The sequence below is a fragment of the Heliangelus exortis genome, chromosome 3 (genome assembly GCF_036169615.1).
Source record: "Heliangelus exortis chromosome 3, bHelExo1.hap1, whole genome shotgun sequence".
In the NCBI taxonomy this organism is placed as follows: domain Eukaryota; kingdom Metazoa; phylum Chordata; class Aves; order Apodiformes; family Trochilidae; genus Heliangelus; species Heliangelus exortis.
In genome coordinates this window covers 111,329,266-111,345,303 of record NC_092424.1, presented here as the reverse complement: position 1 = coordinate 111,345,303, position 16,038 = coordinate 111,329,266, and the positions used below count along the sequence as shown (strand labels likewise).

The window sequence follows — 16,038 nt, the reverse complement described above, 5'->3', positions numbered from 1 at the left end:
CACTCGGATGGTTGAAGGGGCTGTAGGACACAGGGGCAGTCCCTTGGTGTTGGTTTAGCACAAGGCAGTACCCCTGTAGGCACATTAGGATGAATGAAAACCTTTTCCAGCTCCATCATCCCACCCTTATGTCTCTGGGTCCTTATTCCCCCATCAGTGTTGGGTGACCCCTCTCACTTCATGGTGACTGGACACCTTTTCTGGACACCCTGATCCCAGCTCCTTTGGGAGAGCTGAAGCAGAGCTTGTAGAGCAGGTCAGGGCAGCCCAAAGCCTGAAGGGTGAAGGTGGGGTACACCTGGGAAACCTGGGGGATGGGACATGTTGGTGCTTATAAGCTGCCTGACCCTGCCTGGTTTTGCTGAGAGGTTTTGGGAAGGCCTCTGCAATCTGGGAACATGGATCCATCATGATCCCAGGCAGAAAGCAGCCCGTAAGCCATCCCTTAGGGACACATTTCCTTGTCTTCCACGAGGCTCCATCCTCAACCTTCCCATCACCCAGACCTCCCTATGCTCCATCCCAAGCCTCAAAAATGTCCCTTGGCAGCTTGAGCCACCAGCCACAGCCACCCAGCGCCCTCTTGTGAAAACCCCTTGTGAAACACTGCACCCTATCACCCAGGCCCTGTCCTTCCCTGGTCCACAGGAGATCCGTGGGCTCCTGGTAGTCAGGAGCATCCCCGTGGGTACCAGGCTTGTTCCTTTGGAGAGAGCATAACTCATGCTGTGAATCTGCAGAGTTTGGGAGAAGGAAACCCAGGAGAAATACAGGCTCTGTTCAGGTGATGCCTCTGAGCATCTTTGAGATGTCCATGAAGTGCTGGCAAGCAGGAGGTGGTGGAAAGGCAGAGGAGCAGAAGCAGAAAGGCAACAGGGGGGAAAAAAAAAAAAGCAGTCGTGTTATCCAACCCACCTAGGAGAGAAAAAGACTGAGAGATAAGAGGGGCAAGAAAAGAGGAAAACCTGAGGCACACTGGAGCCAGCTCGATGGGACCTGAGATGCTGGTGGTGGTGGCAGCAGAGGGCTGATGGGTTTTCTTCCTCTGCATTTCCTTGCAGTCTGCTTCCCGCCGTGTTGGCCTCTCCTGTGCCAACTGCCACACAACAACCACCACGCTCTGGCGCCGAAACACCGAGGGAGAGCCCGTCTGCAATGCCTGTGGGCTCTACATGAAGCTTCATGGGGTAAGAGATCTTTATTCTTTACAAGGAGAGCATCCCCAAGCTGGGGATTGGATTTGTGCTACCACGCCGTGCTCCCCTGGGGTCATTTCTCCTGCTGCCTCTTTGGGTTTTCATCCCCCTCAAGGTGACATTCTGCTTCTGGTGACAAGGGGTGATGCACGCAGGGTATTTCTCAGGTATTAACTTGCCACCCTTCGCACCCAAGTCTTAAGACCCAATAAAACCAGGCCCAGATTCTTCCCACCTAAATTCAGTGAAAACCCAAGCCAGGAGCACAAGAAGGGCTGGGCCCTTGCACAGGAGGTGTCAGATCCCAGCTAAAGCTTGGCTGTAGACTTGGCACGGTCTATGTGGAGTGGTCAATGACTTCTTTTGCATGGGTGCTGAAAAAAATCTCTCCCTCTCAGCCCTCCAGGGGGGCTTCATGAACAAACATCATGTCTGAGTTAGCTCAAGGGGTCCTGTTGCAGTCCAAGACACAGGAAGGCATTTTAAGATGCAAATCCCTTCTCTCACCAGTCAGTGGCAACAGGGCACCCGTGGCAGAGAGAGAGAGAGGCCTTCAACACATTGGCATTTTGTTTAGTTTAGTAGCAACCCTCCTGTTCTGCTTCTCATTGCAATTTTTTGGGTTTTGACACACATCCATGTTCACAGTGATGTCCAGTGATCCACAGTAGGTGGAAGAACATTCATGACAGGCAGGTCAAAGCTGGAAGACAAAGCTTAACTATGGTTTTAACTACCACAAAAAAATTATTCCAAGAAATCCCAGTGTGTTTCTGACCATGAAGGTGACTGCCTCAGCAGAAAATCCTCCACAGGCTTAGTACCTCTGCAGAAGGCAGTTATTAGCCAAAAAAAAACCATCTTCTGCTCTGAATTAAACAAAAAAATAAATCACATGGGCTGTGTAACCCTTCTTGCCTTGAAACACTCAACATCTATGGTGTCAAAATTCTATCCCTGTTTAAAATAGAACAGAACAGAATATTTTAGTTGGGAGGGACCTAGAACAATCCTATAGTCCAACTATCTGACTATAGACACTTCAGGGCTCACCAAAAGTTAAAGCATATTATTAATGGCATTGCCCAAATACCTCTTAAACACTTATGGGCATGGGGCATCAACCACTATTTGGAAGCCTACCTCATTTAAATTAAAGAAGAGCAGATTTAGATTGGATGTTAAGAAGTTCTTTACCATGAGGGTCGTGGAAAAATGGAAAAAGTTGCCCAGGGAGGTGGCTGAGACCTCATCCCTGGTGATATTCAGGGTGAGGCTTGAGGAGGATCTGAGCAACCTGATCTGGTTGAGGGTTTCCCTGCTTATTGCACTAGAAGGGGTTGGACTAGAAGACCTTTAGAGGTCCCTTCCAACCCAAATTATTCTATGATTCTCCTAGCTTTGATGTATCTCTTCACACAGCAGTGCTGACCAAGTGACTTGGGGCTCCATCTTGTTGTGGCTTTCAATTAAATCTTCTGGTGGTTTTCATGAAGGTTCTGAGGGCAGAACTGGAATTGTGTTCTCCTAGATGACCTCCTAGACACACAGAAACCCATCTGCTTTTATATTTGGGTCCCTAGGTTCCAAGGCCATTAGCAATGAGAAAGGAGGGAATTCAGACGAGGAAGCGCAAGCCAAAGAACCTCACCAAAACAAAGGCACCAGCAGGTAAGAGCTGAATGGGGGAGTTAATTCTCCACACGTGTGCACTTGTCTTTCTGACCACCATGTCCTGTCAGTCAGATACCAACTAGGCTGATTCTTCCCATATGAGGGGTGTCTGGCTGCCTTTCAGCTGTAACAAAACAATTTCCACTCTTTTTTTTTTTTTTTTTCCTGCCCTAGCTTTGGGTGTGGGTGGTTGGGTGTCCAGGGTGGGTACAGCCCTGTACTGAAAGGTCTTTGGGAATATCCTGGCTCACTATCTGCCTTCTCCCAGGTCCATCCAGCAGTGAGAGTCTTACTCCTACCACCAGCTCCACCAGCAGCAGCAGCAGCACCACGACCACTGAGGAAATGCGGCCCATAAAAACAGAACCTGGGCTCTCATCTCATTACGGGCACGCCAGCCCAATTTCTCAGGTACAGAGAGGTGATGCTGGCAGTGGGACAAAGCTGGGTGCTAGGGTGGGAGACATGGTGAGAAGAACCTCAAAAACCTCCATAGAATCCCCAAAACCTTCATATGGTCTGAGGGGTCACACTTGAGCTGCAATCTGGAGCTCTACAACAGATCCATGGCAATAGCACCAGACCTCATAAAGGGTTTCATATGGCCCTCTGGGGTTTTGAAGCTTTGTTCACATTATTTTCCTTTTTCCATAGGCATTTTCAGTCTCTTCCATGTCTGGACACGGATCATCTATTCACCCTGCAATTTCAGCTCTGAAGCTTTCCCCTCAGGCTTACCAGTCAGCTATCAGCCAGTCTCCACAAACAAGCTCCAAACAGGACTCCTGGAACAGCCTGGTGTTAGCTGAAAACCATGGGGATATCATAACTGCTTAACCTGGTCTTCCACCCACCAACTTCAGGCTGATCTGCTTGAGAGATGAAGAAGATGCCACGTAGTCATCAAGTCAATGCTGTTTCCCACTGCTCTCCTGCCTTCTCTCCCCTTGTGAGATGTTCCAGCCAAGAGGTAAAGAGGTCTGAGCTGAGATGTAGGAGAGTTCTTCCACAACGAACAGAGAGAACTCAAATCTCAAAGTAATTAATGGATTTGAAGCCTTTTTTCCCCCCACTTTCAAAGAGCCTTTCTATTTGATTGTCGCCACCTTCTATGAAATAGCCAGAAACAGAAAGATGGACAAAGATCTTGAGTTTTGTTTATTAAAATTATCTGGCATTTAAGACTCAGGTGGAGCAGAGACACTTGTTTTCTTCTGTCACTGTCCCTTCTTTTTCCTGACCAGAAGAAAATGCCACCACTACCCAAATCCAGTGATCTTCCACCAAACCGAGCCAGTTCTGGAAGAGTTTGTTGAACAGACTTCACAACACATCTTGTGGTGGCTTTAGAGAGTTTTGTATGATCTAAGGCAGAGAAAGAGACCCTCCCCCACACCCATCTCAACTCACACATCTGGAGCATTGTCTTCATTTTCCTAGATGGTCTGAAAAGCTACTGAATGTCTGTATTTAATAGTAACTCATTTCCTATTTATCATTACAAAATCATGGGACTGTGTTTCCCAAAGGTCGTTGGCTGAGCCTGGGGAAGGTCTGTCCCAAGTCAAAAGAGAATTTTGGAAGAAAGAACCTTCTGGAAGTAAGAGGTAGAGGAGAGCCACACTGGTCATCAAATCCTGAAGGAAATTGCTGGGCTCTCTCCATATGGATAGCTACAAGCCAGGCTCAGTCAAGAGCACAGCAAGTGAAAGATGCTCTTCAAATGCTGCTGTGCCACTGCTTTTGAGACAGTTAATTTAATTATTTTGCATACTTCTCTGTTGGTTTTGATGTCATGGATGAGATCTGACTGTCATTTATTGTTGGCTGTACTGTGAGTGCCCACGTTCCCCTTAGCAGCTCATGACCATTACACACCTCTAAGCCTTTAGGATTCCACTTTTTACACCAAGCCAAGGCTTCAGCTTCTAAGAGGGTTGCTTTCTTTACCAGGGGATGTTTTCTTTACCCAGCACGTGCATAGACTTGCTTGCCTGCAAGAGAAACAGAACTCCATGCATGCATGAATATTAACCAGGACTCATGGTTGTTTTTTTTTTTTTTTTTCTTGCCCATAAGGCTCTCAGCAACCAGGGGATCCTAGCAGAAGGAGTTGGAAGAGATGCTGAGAGCTCACCGACTCATTCCCTTGTCCCAAAGGGATCAATCCCACCTAACCTAGCTCTGACTGCTGTTTCTCTAGCATGTGCTTAACAAATTCTAGCACTGCAGATGCCACAGCTCCCCCGTGCAGTCCAAGTGCTTCACCAGGTGCTTGCCATGATGTTTTCATCAGCATTTCAGAGGAGGGACAGCTTTGCCTCTCCAGACAGAGAATTTCTGGGAGACCTCATCCTACAAGATTCTCCACTCTTGTTTCTTCCATTCCCAAACTTTGTTATTCCCCTTGTCTCTCTTCTCTTTCCTCCCTGCATCCCAAACCCGAGCACGGAACTATTGAGTGAAAACCTAGAAGAGGGATTGTGCATCCCTCCCAAATGTGCCATCCTCTGTCTCCCACTGTTTAACATTCCCACAAAGAGTATTTCAACTCAAACACCAGGATACATGGCTTGGGGAAGAGGAAAGCCATGTTTGAAGCAAAAGAATGGCATTGTGTTGCCTTTGGTTGAACTCATTTTTTTCCTCCTGATTTTAGCAAAGCTTCTCCAAGGAGAAGGCTTCAACTGGATAAGGACTGGGACTGGAGTCACAGTTGAGACCTGGACCCTTCCACATTCCCTGTGCTCTGTTTAACTGAGATTTGCAGGATTTTGGAGGGGTGACAGAGCCTCTCTATTCCCCAGAGAAAAACACTGTGTGGCAGTCATGCCATGGGAAAGGCTGGATGGTGTTTGCACCAGAATTTCCACTCTGTCTTGCTGAGCCTCATTAATTTTAATTACAGACGAGGAAAAGAAACACAAACCAAAATAAATTAAATTCTATGATTCTGCTCAGGCCTGGTAGGCTGCAGAGAAGAGGCCAGAAATAGCCCCTTGGCTATGAATTTGGGCTGAAAACATAAAGGCATTTTTTTCTAGGCATGCAAGTCTTTAGTCAGCCTTCTCCTTGAACTGTATTTCCTGCCTGTGACTGAGAAGCATGCAGCACAAAGATGCCTCTTAGCTAATGCACACATTTGGGATACCCTGGACAAGATGAGAGGGAGGGAAGAAGGAGATCTCCAGGAAATGAGCTAAGGTCAAGACCAACCACACGCTCCATTTCTCTTACCATCTAGAGCTTCCCAGAGGTTTGGTCTCCCTTGCCTGATTCCTGTGCTCCTCCTCCTCCCCTCAAAGCCAAATTCCCTGGTGGAATTTTTCTCCTGCCCTTAACAGACACTCCGAGATGCCACAAAGGAGTCTGCTTGCAATGCAAGAGGAGAAAAGCTCTGCAGGACATAGGCTGCCCTGTGCTCCCTCAGGTTATCTAAACGACCATGGTAGAGATTCATTAACTGGTTCCCAGCCTTCCTCAAAGCCCTAAAAGTAATTCTTGAAACACAGTGAGCAGTAATGACAAAGACCCTGATAACAGGACAAAATATCTGCTTTGAGAAGGTAAGTCCCAAGGGGCTGTGAGGACAATTTGGTTCCCTTAGCAGTAGAAATTAGCTCTTTTGTCCCTGCTTTTGCACCACAAGCAGTAGAAGATGAGATGCACCTGGTTCTGTTGTTCTTTTTCAACCACTCAAAACTCTGGTGGAGCTATTGCTGGTCCAGGAGCATTTGTAATAATAATACAAATACAATCTGGCCAACGTTGATACCAAGCTAGTGAGAGGCTGAACTCAGATGAACCATCATGCTCAGTGCTGTGTGAACACCACAAGAGATGAGACCTGTCCCAAGAGGCTTGTAATGCTGGAATTACAGAGTAATTAAAGCTGGAAGGGTCTCTCAGGACACTGTTCAGTCTAGTTTTGAATATCCCCAAGCATGGAAACCCTACAGCCTCTCTGGGTTCCTGTTCCAGTGTTTGACCACCCTCATGGTGGGAATATTTTATTTCTAAATAAATGTTAGATTCTAATGAGAGGCAAAATCGTTGGTAGCTCAGATTTGGAGACACCCAAGTAAAGAGACATTGGGACAGAACATGAACCACACACAGCCCCTTCTTGTAGTTAGGGCTGGGATGGCCAATGCAGGATGACAAACACCACAAGTGACAGATGAAGGGATACAAACTGGACAAGAAAAGTGCCACCAGTTTCAGGAGACCCGGCACATTCTAGAAAGAGGGGCAACTCCTGAAATCCATCTGAGCTCTGCTTTCCCTCCCAGGATGCAATTTAGAGCCTGCTTTTCTAATGAAATTAGATACAATTATTAAAGACTCGTTAAGGAAAGATAATGATGGTTATTATTGCAATAATTTAATTGCAGCATGGCTGGAGAACCTAATGAGGACCATACCAGGCCAGGTCCTACACAAATGCAGGACCAAGAACCATCCCTGCCCTGAAGAGTAAGAGGAAAGGGTCCAGAACACTTCAGCACATGTATAAACACATTTGTGGGACTTGTTCTCTTCGAGCCCACCGTTAATCACAAGTGCAACTTTTGATGTCCAAGAGTTTGCAGTTGGATTCTACCAAACCAGACCTCTGCAGTGGCTCTGTGGTCACCAGAGTGACAGGAGCAGATGAGAACAAGGGAGTCAGAGGGGTAGAAAGGTCATTTAACCATCTCTCAATGTCTTTCCTCTTTGTGGAAGTGCAATATCTTGGATCACTTCAGTTTATTGTTTTGTAGCTTGATCAGAAGACACCCACATTTCCCTTGCAATCTTGTGGGCTGGCTGGAGAAGATGCAATCAGAAGGAGCTCAGGAATATTGTAAGGGAGCTTTAAAACCAACCAGCAACTCTGAACATACCACTGAAGCTGTGACTACATTAGGGGTGGTGTTTTCTTTTTGCTTTTTTTTCCTCCCCCTGGATGAATCTGAAGCTTCCCAGGTCATCTGGGAATGTGCCCTGGAGACAGGCAGTGGCAAAGGGGGGAGGGAAATCAACCAACTGAACAAGCTGTAATTATTTAAAGATGTAAAAATATATATATTATGAAGTAGTATGGCTACCAATCCACGTAACTTCTACACCTTTAGAACTAATGGAAATAAAACAACTCTAATAAAACCAAAAGGCTACTCTTTGACTATCTTTGTGGACTTCTTGGAGAGGGCTGGGGAGAAATGGGCACGTATGAAGAGAACCTGGAGAAGCAGTGGTACAGTGGGTCCTGTTTTAGGGAGCTCATAACAGAATAACTTGAGTCAGAAGGGACTGGACCAGGTTTCTCAGGACCCTTCTCAGTCAAGTTTTGAATATTACCAAGGATGGAAACCCTACAACCTCTCTGGGTTCCTCTTCCACTGTTTGATCATCCTCGTGGTGGGACTATTCTTCCAAATAAATGTTAGATTCTAATAAGAGACAAAATAATTGGTAAATTGGTTGCCAGACATGGGGACACCCAAGCATCATTGCAAGAGACTGAACGTTGCCTCCAAGCCCAGGAACCACACAGAGCCCCTTCCTGTAGGTAGAGGGTGGGATGGGTGATGCAGGATGACAAAAGTGACAGATCCAGCAATGGAACAACTCAAGACCAGGCTGGATAAGGATTGGAAGAACCTGATCTGGTGGGAAGTGTCCCTGCCCGTGGCAGGGGGGTGGAACTGGATGTTCTTTGAGGTCCTTTCCAACCCAAACTAATCTGGGATTTTAACACAAAGGGGGAAAGCACTCAATGTGTTTTCCATGCAGCAGGAGCAGAGAGGAGGGGAGGGAAAACTTCTCAGGGCACCTTAATACCATCAGGACTTCTCTTTCTGCTCCCCCCATTAAAGTGGTTTTGCTGTTGTTGAGCTTAACCACTCCCAGCTGGACCTAGACCCTGCCCTTAAGCCACAATCCCCTCCCACCTTCTTCTGAGGGTGGAGTTGGGTGAGCAAAACCCTCTTAAAAGCACCTGACCTTCCTCCCAGCTTCCTTCTGGGTCTAACTGGTCCCTGGCCCCTGTGTAACTGGGGAGGGTGAGTGGGGCCAGCACTTGAAATCCAAACCATTCCTTCCCCCATCAGCCAACTGGGCAGCTCTCCTGTTATTTGATGAGGCTCCTTTTCTGCTGTTGAATCCAGGTGGGTGGGAGGGCTCTGGGTGTGGAGGGTGATGTGGGGGGGTAGGTTGGTTATGGAGAGGGTGGAGATAGTGTGGGAGGTGACTGGGGATGGTGGAAGGGGGAGTGGGGTTTGAGGAAGGGCTCAGGAGTGGAAGGGGAGAAATGAAGAGGTGGAGAGAGGCTGCATGGTCTGCTCCCAGAGGGTGGTCCTGGGAAGACCAATGGCTTGAGGGCTGGATGAAGGGATTTAGGACTCATGGGTGCTTGCTTTGGGGCAGGTGTTGGGTGGTTTCTCCTTCCTTAGGGCTCTGGTGTGGTCAGACTACCTTTGGAGAACTGCAAATTGATGCCTGGCTGAGGTGAAGAAGATGAGGAGCTCTGATTCCTCCCTGACTGCATGTGGTGGGTCAGGGCTGTGCCTTGAGATCCCTGCAGGAGCCTTGTGTGGGGGTGTGGGGCCATGGTGGGGCTTCATGTGCAGTGGGGTCTGTGGCTGGAGGTCACCAAGACCCCATCTCAGGAGGTGTTTAAAAGCTGTAGATGCAGTGCTGAGGGACAAACATGGGTTAGTGCTGAGTTAACACTTGGACTTGATCTTAAAGGTGTTTTCCAACCCAAATGATCCTGTAAAGGTAGTTTGTATGGCAGCAATATCTTTAATTTTGTATCTGGGGTCTAGGTAAGCTTTTCCTCAAGGTCTTTTTGTTGGAGAAGCTGAATAAGCTGGGGATGTTCAGCCTGGAGAAGAGGAGGTTGAGGGGAGACCTTGTTGTCCTCTACAATTATCTGAAAGGAGCTTGTAGTGAGGGGGGTGTTGGAGATGAGGAAAAATGTCTTCACTGGAAGAGTAATAAAACATTGGAGCAGGTTGCCCAGGGAGGTGGTGGAGTCACCATCCCTGGGGATGTTCAAAAAACGAATACATGTGGCACTTGGGGAGATTTAGTGGTGTGGGACTCAAGGTTAGACTCAATGATCTTGAAGGTCCTTTCCAACCATGATGATTCTGTGGTTCTGTGGTTCTGCTCATCCAATCTTCTGATCCCAGGTGCTGCTAGTAAGGTGGATGACTGCTCCCTACCTGTCCCCATGTCATTGCAGCCAGTGGGACAAGCAGCTGGTAGGGCCAAGAGAGGGGATGAGCTGACTCCAGTGCTGACCAGGGAGCAGGGCTTCTCTTGGGGGCTGGGTCAGGAACAGGATGGGTCAGCATGGCCTGTGCTGGTTCTGGTTCATTAATGGCTCTGTAAGGTTGTGTTCCTCCTTTGTGCTGGGACATCAAGGCTGTGACCAAGGGAAGGGTTGGAGCTAGGGGAGCTTTTGCTCCTGGTGAGAAGGGAGATGCTAAGCAGGCTTAATTTAAGGTCCTCTATGACTCCTCCAGCACCTGTGGTATGAAAGGGCTCCTGGAGATCCTCGGGCCAAATTCTTGCTTATGGGATGAAAACTGTCATTAGAGTGTTCCTTAGAGCCTTATTTGGTGGAATTCTGGATATCCCCAAGTAGGGAAATGACCCTTCTGGGCCTGAAAGAAACCTTTTTTTCTCCATAGAGTTTGCCACAGGGAGGTGAGGAAAATGGGGACAAGGATTTTCTGTTGGTCTTGGCCTCTGGCTGGGCATATTTCTGAGCTGTAACTTTTCTTCAAGTCTAGAGCACCAAGTGTGAGGAGGTCCTGCTGCTCCCTCAGCAGCTGCTGAAGATGCCAGAGGGCCCCTCAGTGAGGAAATTCCAGCTGCTGACCTCCCCTTTTGTGGGGCAAGTGGTGGTCAAAGTGGGGGGAAGCAGCCGGAAGATCAATGTGAGTTCCCTGAATTCCCTGAGGCTCCAGGACTCCCAGGTGAGCTGTAGGAAAGATGAACTTATAGGTCCATAACAATTCTGAGGCAAACTGTAATTGTCCTGTATCTGGGCCACAGAAGGTGCCTAAACTGAGTGACACCAAACTTAGATCTGATGTGGACCATTGGCTTTGTTTATAGCCAGAGAAAAGGTGCATGTGGCCATGGTGCAGAGTTTGGGATCAAGGTTACTGTGAGGCAGAACTGTTGGACATGGAGATGCCCAGAATTATTTGCAGTTTTGGGTCAGTTGTGCTAATGCTGTGGTTCTGGGCCTCTTGAGGGATGAGGAGGTGGTGTTGGTGAGGGCTGTTTGTAGATGAGTGTTCATTTCTTTCAGTATGTGAAGGTCAGAAGCAGCAGCTTTGTTCTCTTCAACTTGGAGAGTTGAATCTCTTGTACCAGAGGGGGGGGTTTCACCTGGGAAGGTTGAAATGTCAGTGCTGGGGGTACTTGTGAGACAGTCACACTGGGTCAGTCCTGCTGAGGGTTTCACTTGCCTGACCTCCTTCAGATGGTGATTTAGGTTTACCATGGAATCACAGCATGGTTTGGGTTGGAATGGACCTTTAAAAATCATCTAGTCTCAACCACCCTGCCATGGTCAGGGACACCTCCCACCCTTAGGAATTTTTTTAATCTTTTGCCTTTTTCATGGTTGTGTAGTTTCCTGCTGATTTTCCCCACAAAAATCTGGAGAAAAGAGAAAGTGAGGCTGAAATTTGAACATAACCCTTATTAGACATGAGAGAATCCAGCCTTGTTTCTTCCCAACCTGTGGTAATCATAGAATCCCAGTCTGGTTTGGGTTGGAAAGGACCTTAAAGCTCATCCAGTTCCAACCCTCTTCCATGTTCAGGGACACCTCCCCCAGCCCAGGGTGCTCCAAGCCCCATCCAACCAGGGCTGAGACACTGCCAGGGATGGGGCAGCCACAGCTTCCTTGGGCAACCTGGGCCAGGGGCTCAGCACCCTCAGATTTAAGAATTTCTTCCTAGTGTCCAACCTAAATCTCCCCTCTTCAAGTGTTAAACCATCTCCTTGCAGGGAACTGTAGAGAGCAATAAGGTCTCCTCTCAGCCTTCTCTTCTCCAAACTAAACATTCCCAATTCATAGAATCACAGAATCATGGAATGGTTTGGGTTGGAAGGAACCTTAAAGCACCTCCAGTTCCAACCCTCCTGCCATGGGCAGGGACACCTCCCCCAGCCCAGGGTGCTCCAAGCCCCATCCAACCTGGGCTGAGACACTGCCAGGGATGGGGCAGCCACAGCTTCTTTGGGCAACCTGGGGGCTCAGCACCCTCACAGCAAAGAATTTCTTCCTATTACTCAACCTAAATCTCCCCTCTTTCAGCTTAAACTTGTTCTCCTTCACCCTATCACTCCAGGCCCTTGTAAAAAGTCCCTTTCCAGTTTGTCTGGAGCCCCTTCAGGTACTGGAAGGTGTTCTAAGTTGTCTGCAGAGCCATCTGCTCTCCAGGCTGAGTAACCCCAACTCCACTGACCTAATGTTAGTGCAGCCTCAGCCCTGATTCCAGAGGATTCTCAGCTGAGGGCAGAGATGTGAGCAGCTCAACAGTAATTTGTGCCACTCATGAGTAAGGTCTCACCCTTGCCTGAGACATTTGGAGCCAGCATGAAGTGAATGAGGAGCAGTGATGACTTTGAAACCCTCAGTGTCTCTTTTATGTCTCTGATGAATCCCATCTTCAGGGTGGGTGATGTGCCTAAAAGAGATTGCAGAAAATAATCCCCTGTGTGGAAATGGCCAGAGGTTATGTGGATCCTCAGCACTTCCCACTTTTTCTCTTAGGTTCACGGGAAGAATTTATACCTGGCATTTGTGGCATCTAAAGATCCCTTAGGACCAACTGCAGAAGAAACAGGACTGCAAAGAGAGGCTGCTAGTGGAGCAAGTTCTGCCCAGGTTTGTGCTTCAGAGAAACAGCCCCAAGCTGAAGAGCTGCTGGAACTTCAGAACTCAAGATCTGAACCTCCAGATGGAGCAGAGGGTCCCAGCAATTGGCTGCACTTCCACTTTGGTTTGTTTGGCAGCATTCGGGCAAATGAGTTCTCAAGAGCAAACAAAGCCAATAAGAGGGGGGACTGGAAGGATCCTGCACCCAGGTATTTGGTGGGGTCTTCAAAAACTCTGCTTCCTTTTAACTCCAACTAAATCTGTGTGGGAATGCTCTTAGCCCTGTCTTTTCTCTGGTATTTCTTAAGGTAAATATCTGTAAGGGATGATGTGAGGTGTGTTCACCCAAGGAACGTTGCTTGCAAGCCTGGGGATCATGGTACCACCAGCACAGTTCAGTTTTTTTATTCAAAGAGAGCTTCTAAGATGCCAGGCTGAATAATGCCCTGGAAGTGCCACTTTCTCCCAGTTATGTTTGTTTTGGGTTTTTTTTTTTCTAACAAAGAAACAAAGCCTTGGATAAACAGCATACATCCATGGCAACTGTGTGGTAAAAGCACAAGTTCACTGGAAGTCTACTGAAGAAGTTGACTGCTGCTGTCTCTTTCTATTGGTTTTTGTTTTTTTTTTTTTGTTTTGTTTTTGTCAGTTTGTTGGGGTTTTTTGGTTGGTTGTTTGGGTTTTTTGGGTTTTTTTTGTTGTTGTTGTTCTGTCTTTTTCTTTTTTTTTTTTTTTTTTTTTTTTTTTTTTTTTTTGTGCAAGTTTCTTCAGCCAGAGCAGAACAGAACAAATTGCCCAAGGGTGTTTTTAGTGTAACTTTTAAACCTCTCTTCTTCTCCCAGGCTGGTTCTGTACTTTGAGAATGGAGGGTTCCTGGTTTTCTACAACTGCCGAATGCAGTGGATCTCCTCTCCAAGGGCTGATCCTGCTTCTGACATCCTCTCCGTGGAATTCCACCGTGGGCAGGCACTGGATGCCCTCCGTGCACCCCGGCCCATCTGCTACACCCTCTTAGACCAAAGATATTTTTCAGGGCTGGGTAAGTTCCAGGGCAACAAATGGTAGGAGGTGCGTGGGCTTTTCCCTTTTTTTTTTTTTTTTTGGATCTACTGATCCAAAGCTGGGTGTCTGAGCTTTTTTTTTTTTTCTCCTTGGTTTTCTGGCTTCTGGTTGACCTTGCTGGGGGTGTGTGGTCACCTTGCTGGGGGTGTGTGGTCACCTTGCTGGGGGTGTGTGGTCACCTTGCTGAGGACAAGGCTTGGAGCCTGTCGCTGCAGGTTGCAGATGCTTTGGGTGCACCCTGTGAGCAGTGTTGTGTCCATGGAATCATAGAATTGGCTGGGTTGGAAGGGACCTCAGAGATCATCAAGTCCAACCCTTGATCCACTCCCCCCGTGGTTCCCAGCCCATGGCACTGAGTGCCACATCCAGGCTCTTTGAATATCTCTTTGAATATCTCCAGGGATGGAGAATCCACCCCTTCCCTGGGCAGCCCATTCCAATGCCTGATCACCCTCTCCAGAAAGAAATTCTTTCTCATGTCCAACCTAAACCTCCCCTGGCACAACTTGAGACCTCTTGTGCCCTCTTGTCTTGCTGAGAGTTGCCTGGGAGCAGAGCCCAACCCCCCCCTGGCTCCAACCTCCTTTCAGGGAGTTGGAGAGAGTGATGAGGTCTCCCCTGAGCCTCCTCTTCTCCAGCCTCAACACCCCCAGCTCCCTCAGCCCTTCCTCACAGCACTTGTGCTGGATCCCTTCACAGCCTCCTTGCTCTTCTCTGGACCTGCTCCAGCACCTCAAGCTCCTTCCTCAGCTGAGGGGCCCAGAACTGGACACAGGACTCAAGCTGTGGCCTCCCCAGGGCTGAGCACAGGGGCAGAATCCCTTCCCTGGACCTGCTGGCCACGCTCTTCCTGACACAGCCCAGGATGCCATTGGCCTTCTTGGCTACCTGGGCACGCTGCTGGCTCCTCTTCAGCTTAAGGACTTAAGGCTGGATTGGTTGTACTTAGGGGTGAAAGCACAGTCTGCTTCAAGGGTGGTGGGAAGAGAACACCTTCCAGTCCCATCCCAGTTAGGTCTGCTCCTGGTGTGCCAGCTTTGACATGGGAACGGTGTTGCTAGCTGTGATCCCTGAGGCAGAAGTCACGGTGATTGGAGGCATCATCCTGATAGGAAATATCCTTCTTTTTCTCCTCATTTCTCACCCTCTCCAGGCAACATCATTAAGAATGAGATCCTGTACCTGGCCAAGATCCATCCCTTAACCCCAGGCTCCCTCTTGGCTCTCTCAGATCTGGAGCGGCTCCTCGACTGCGCCGTTCAGTTCAGCTCTGCCTGGCTGCACAGCAAGTTGAGGGGTGCAGGGCTGCACCCCCAGATCTACCAGAAGGAGCAGTGTCCCCTGGGCCATGCGGTGACACAGGGAACCCTCGGGCCCTCAGGAGGCCTGAAGAGGCTGACGTGGTGGTGTCCCCAGTGCCAGCCTGAGGTGCTGCCAGGGGATGGGGATCCCCCTCCTGTCACCGACTGACCTGACTCAGTGTCCTTCTCAGCCTGGAGGGCGGTCTCGTGGTCATTGTTTAGTTAGAAGGTGTTTTTTGGGTTTTTGTGGTTTTGGCTTTGTTTTTTGGGGGTTTGTTTTTGGGGGTTTGTTTGTTTGGAGGTTTGTTTTTTGGGGGGTTTGTTTTTTGGGGTTTTTTTGGCGTTTTTTTGGGGTTGCTTTTTGGGGTTGTTTTTTGGGGTTTGTTTTTTGGGGGTTTGTTTTTTGGGGGTTTGTTTTTTGGGGGTTTGTTTTTGGGGGTTTGTTTTTGGGGGTTTGTTTTTGGGGGTTTGTTTTTGGGGGTTTGTTTTTGGGGGTTTGTTTTTGGGGGTTTGTTTTTGGGGGGTTTGTTTTTTGGGGGGTTTGTTTTTTGGGGGGGTGGTTTTTGGGGTTGTTTTTGGGTTTTTTTGGGTTCTCTTTTGGGTTCTCTTTTGGGTTCTCTTTTGGGTTCTCTTTTGGGTTCTCTTTTGGGTTCTCTTTTGGATTCTCTTTTGGATTCTCTTTTGGATTCTCTTTTGGATTCTCTTTTGGATTCTCTTTTGGATTCTCTTTTGGATTCTCTTTTGGATTCTCTTTTGGGTTTTTGGCGGTTTTTTGGGGGGTTGGGGTTTTTTGGGTTTTTTTTTGGGATTTTTATTTGGGGTTTTTTGGGGTTTTTTTTGAGGGCTTTTTTGGGTTGTTTTTTGGGTTGTTTTTTTGGGTGGTTTTTTTTGGGTGTTTTTTTTGGGTGGT

At 48.1% G+C, this 16,038-nt stretch overlaps 2 protein-coding genes across 5 annotated transcripts in view; both read left to right on the top strand.

Annotated features, from left to right (window-relative positions):
* Positions 1-8,037, top strand: part of GATA4 (GATA binding protein 4) — a 33,641-nt gene extending 25,604 nt beyond the window's left edge. For all 4 annotated transcript variants that reach the window (XM_071742190.1, XM_071742188.1, XM_071742189.1 and 1 more), the window contains 4 exons: positions 1,062-1,187; positions 2,780-2,867; positions 3,139-3,281; positions 3,525-8,037. In XM_071742190.1, the coding sequence (XP_071598291.1) occupies positions 1,062-1,187; positions 2,780-2,867; positions 3,139-3,281; positions 3,525-3,707 (540 nt within the window). In that variant the 3' untranslated portion in view covers positions 3,708-8,037. The remainder of the gene's footprint in view (positions 1-1,061; positions 1,188-2,779; positions 2,868-3,138; positions 3,282-3,524) is intronic.
* A 2,638-nt stretch (positions 8,038-10,675) lies between these two features.
* Positions 10,676-15,297, top strand: LOC139795586 (endonuclease 8-like 2). Its single transcript, XM_071742512.1, has 4 exons — positions 10,676-10,843; positions 12,661-12,974; positions 13,608-13,804; positions 14,981-15,297. The coding sequence occupies exons 1-4, from the start codon at positions 10,706-10,708 to the stop codon at positions 15,295-15,297; spliced, it is 966 nt and encodes a 321-aa protein (XP_071598613.1). The 5' UTR covers positions 10,676-10,705.
* The last annotated feature ends 741 nt before the right edge of the window (positions 15,298-16,038 follow it).

Bases quoted from the DNA above. Each gene is read 5' to 3' on its own strand.
- LOC139795586 (XM_071742512.1), top strand. From the start codon at position 10,706: ATGCCAGAGGGCCCCTCAGTGAGGAAATTCCAGCTGCTGACCTCCCCT. The intron at 10,844-12,660 runs GTGAGCTGTAGG...TTTTTCTCTTAG, and splicing joins TGAGGCTCCAGGACTCCCAG to GTTCACGGGAAGAATTTATA. The intron at 12,975-13,607 runs GTATTTGGTGGG...TTCTTCTCCCAG, and splicing joins TGGAAGGATCCTGCACCCAG to GCTGGTTCTGTACTTTGAGA.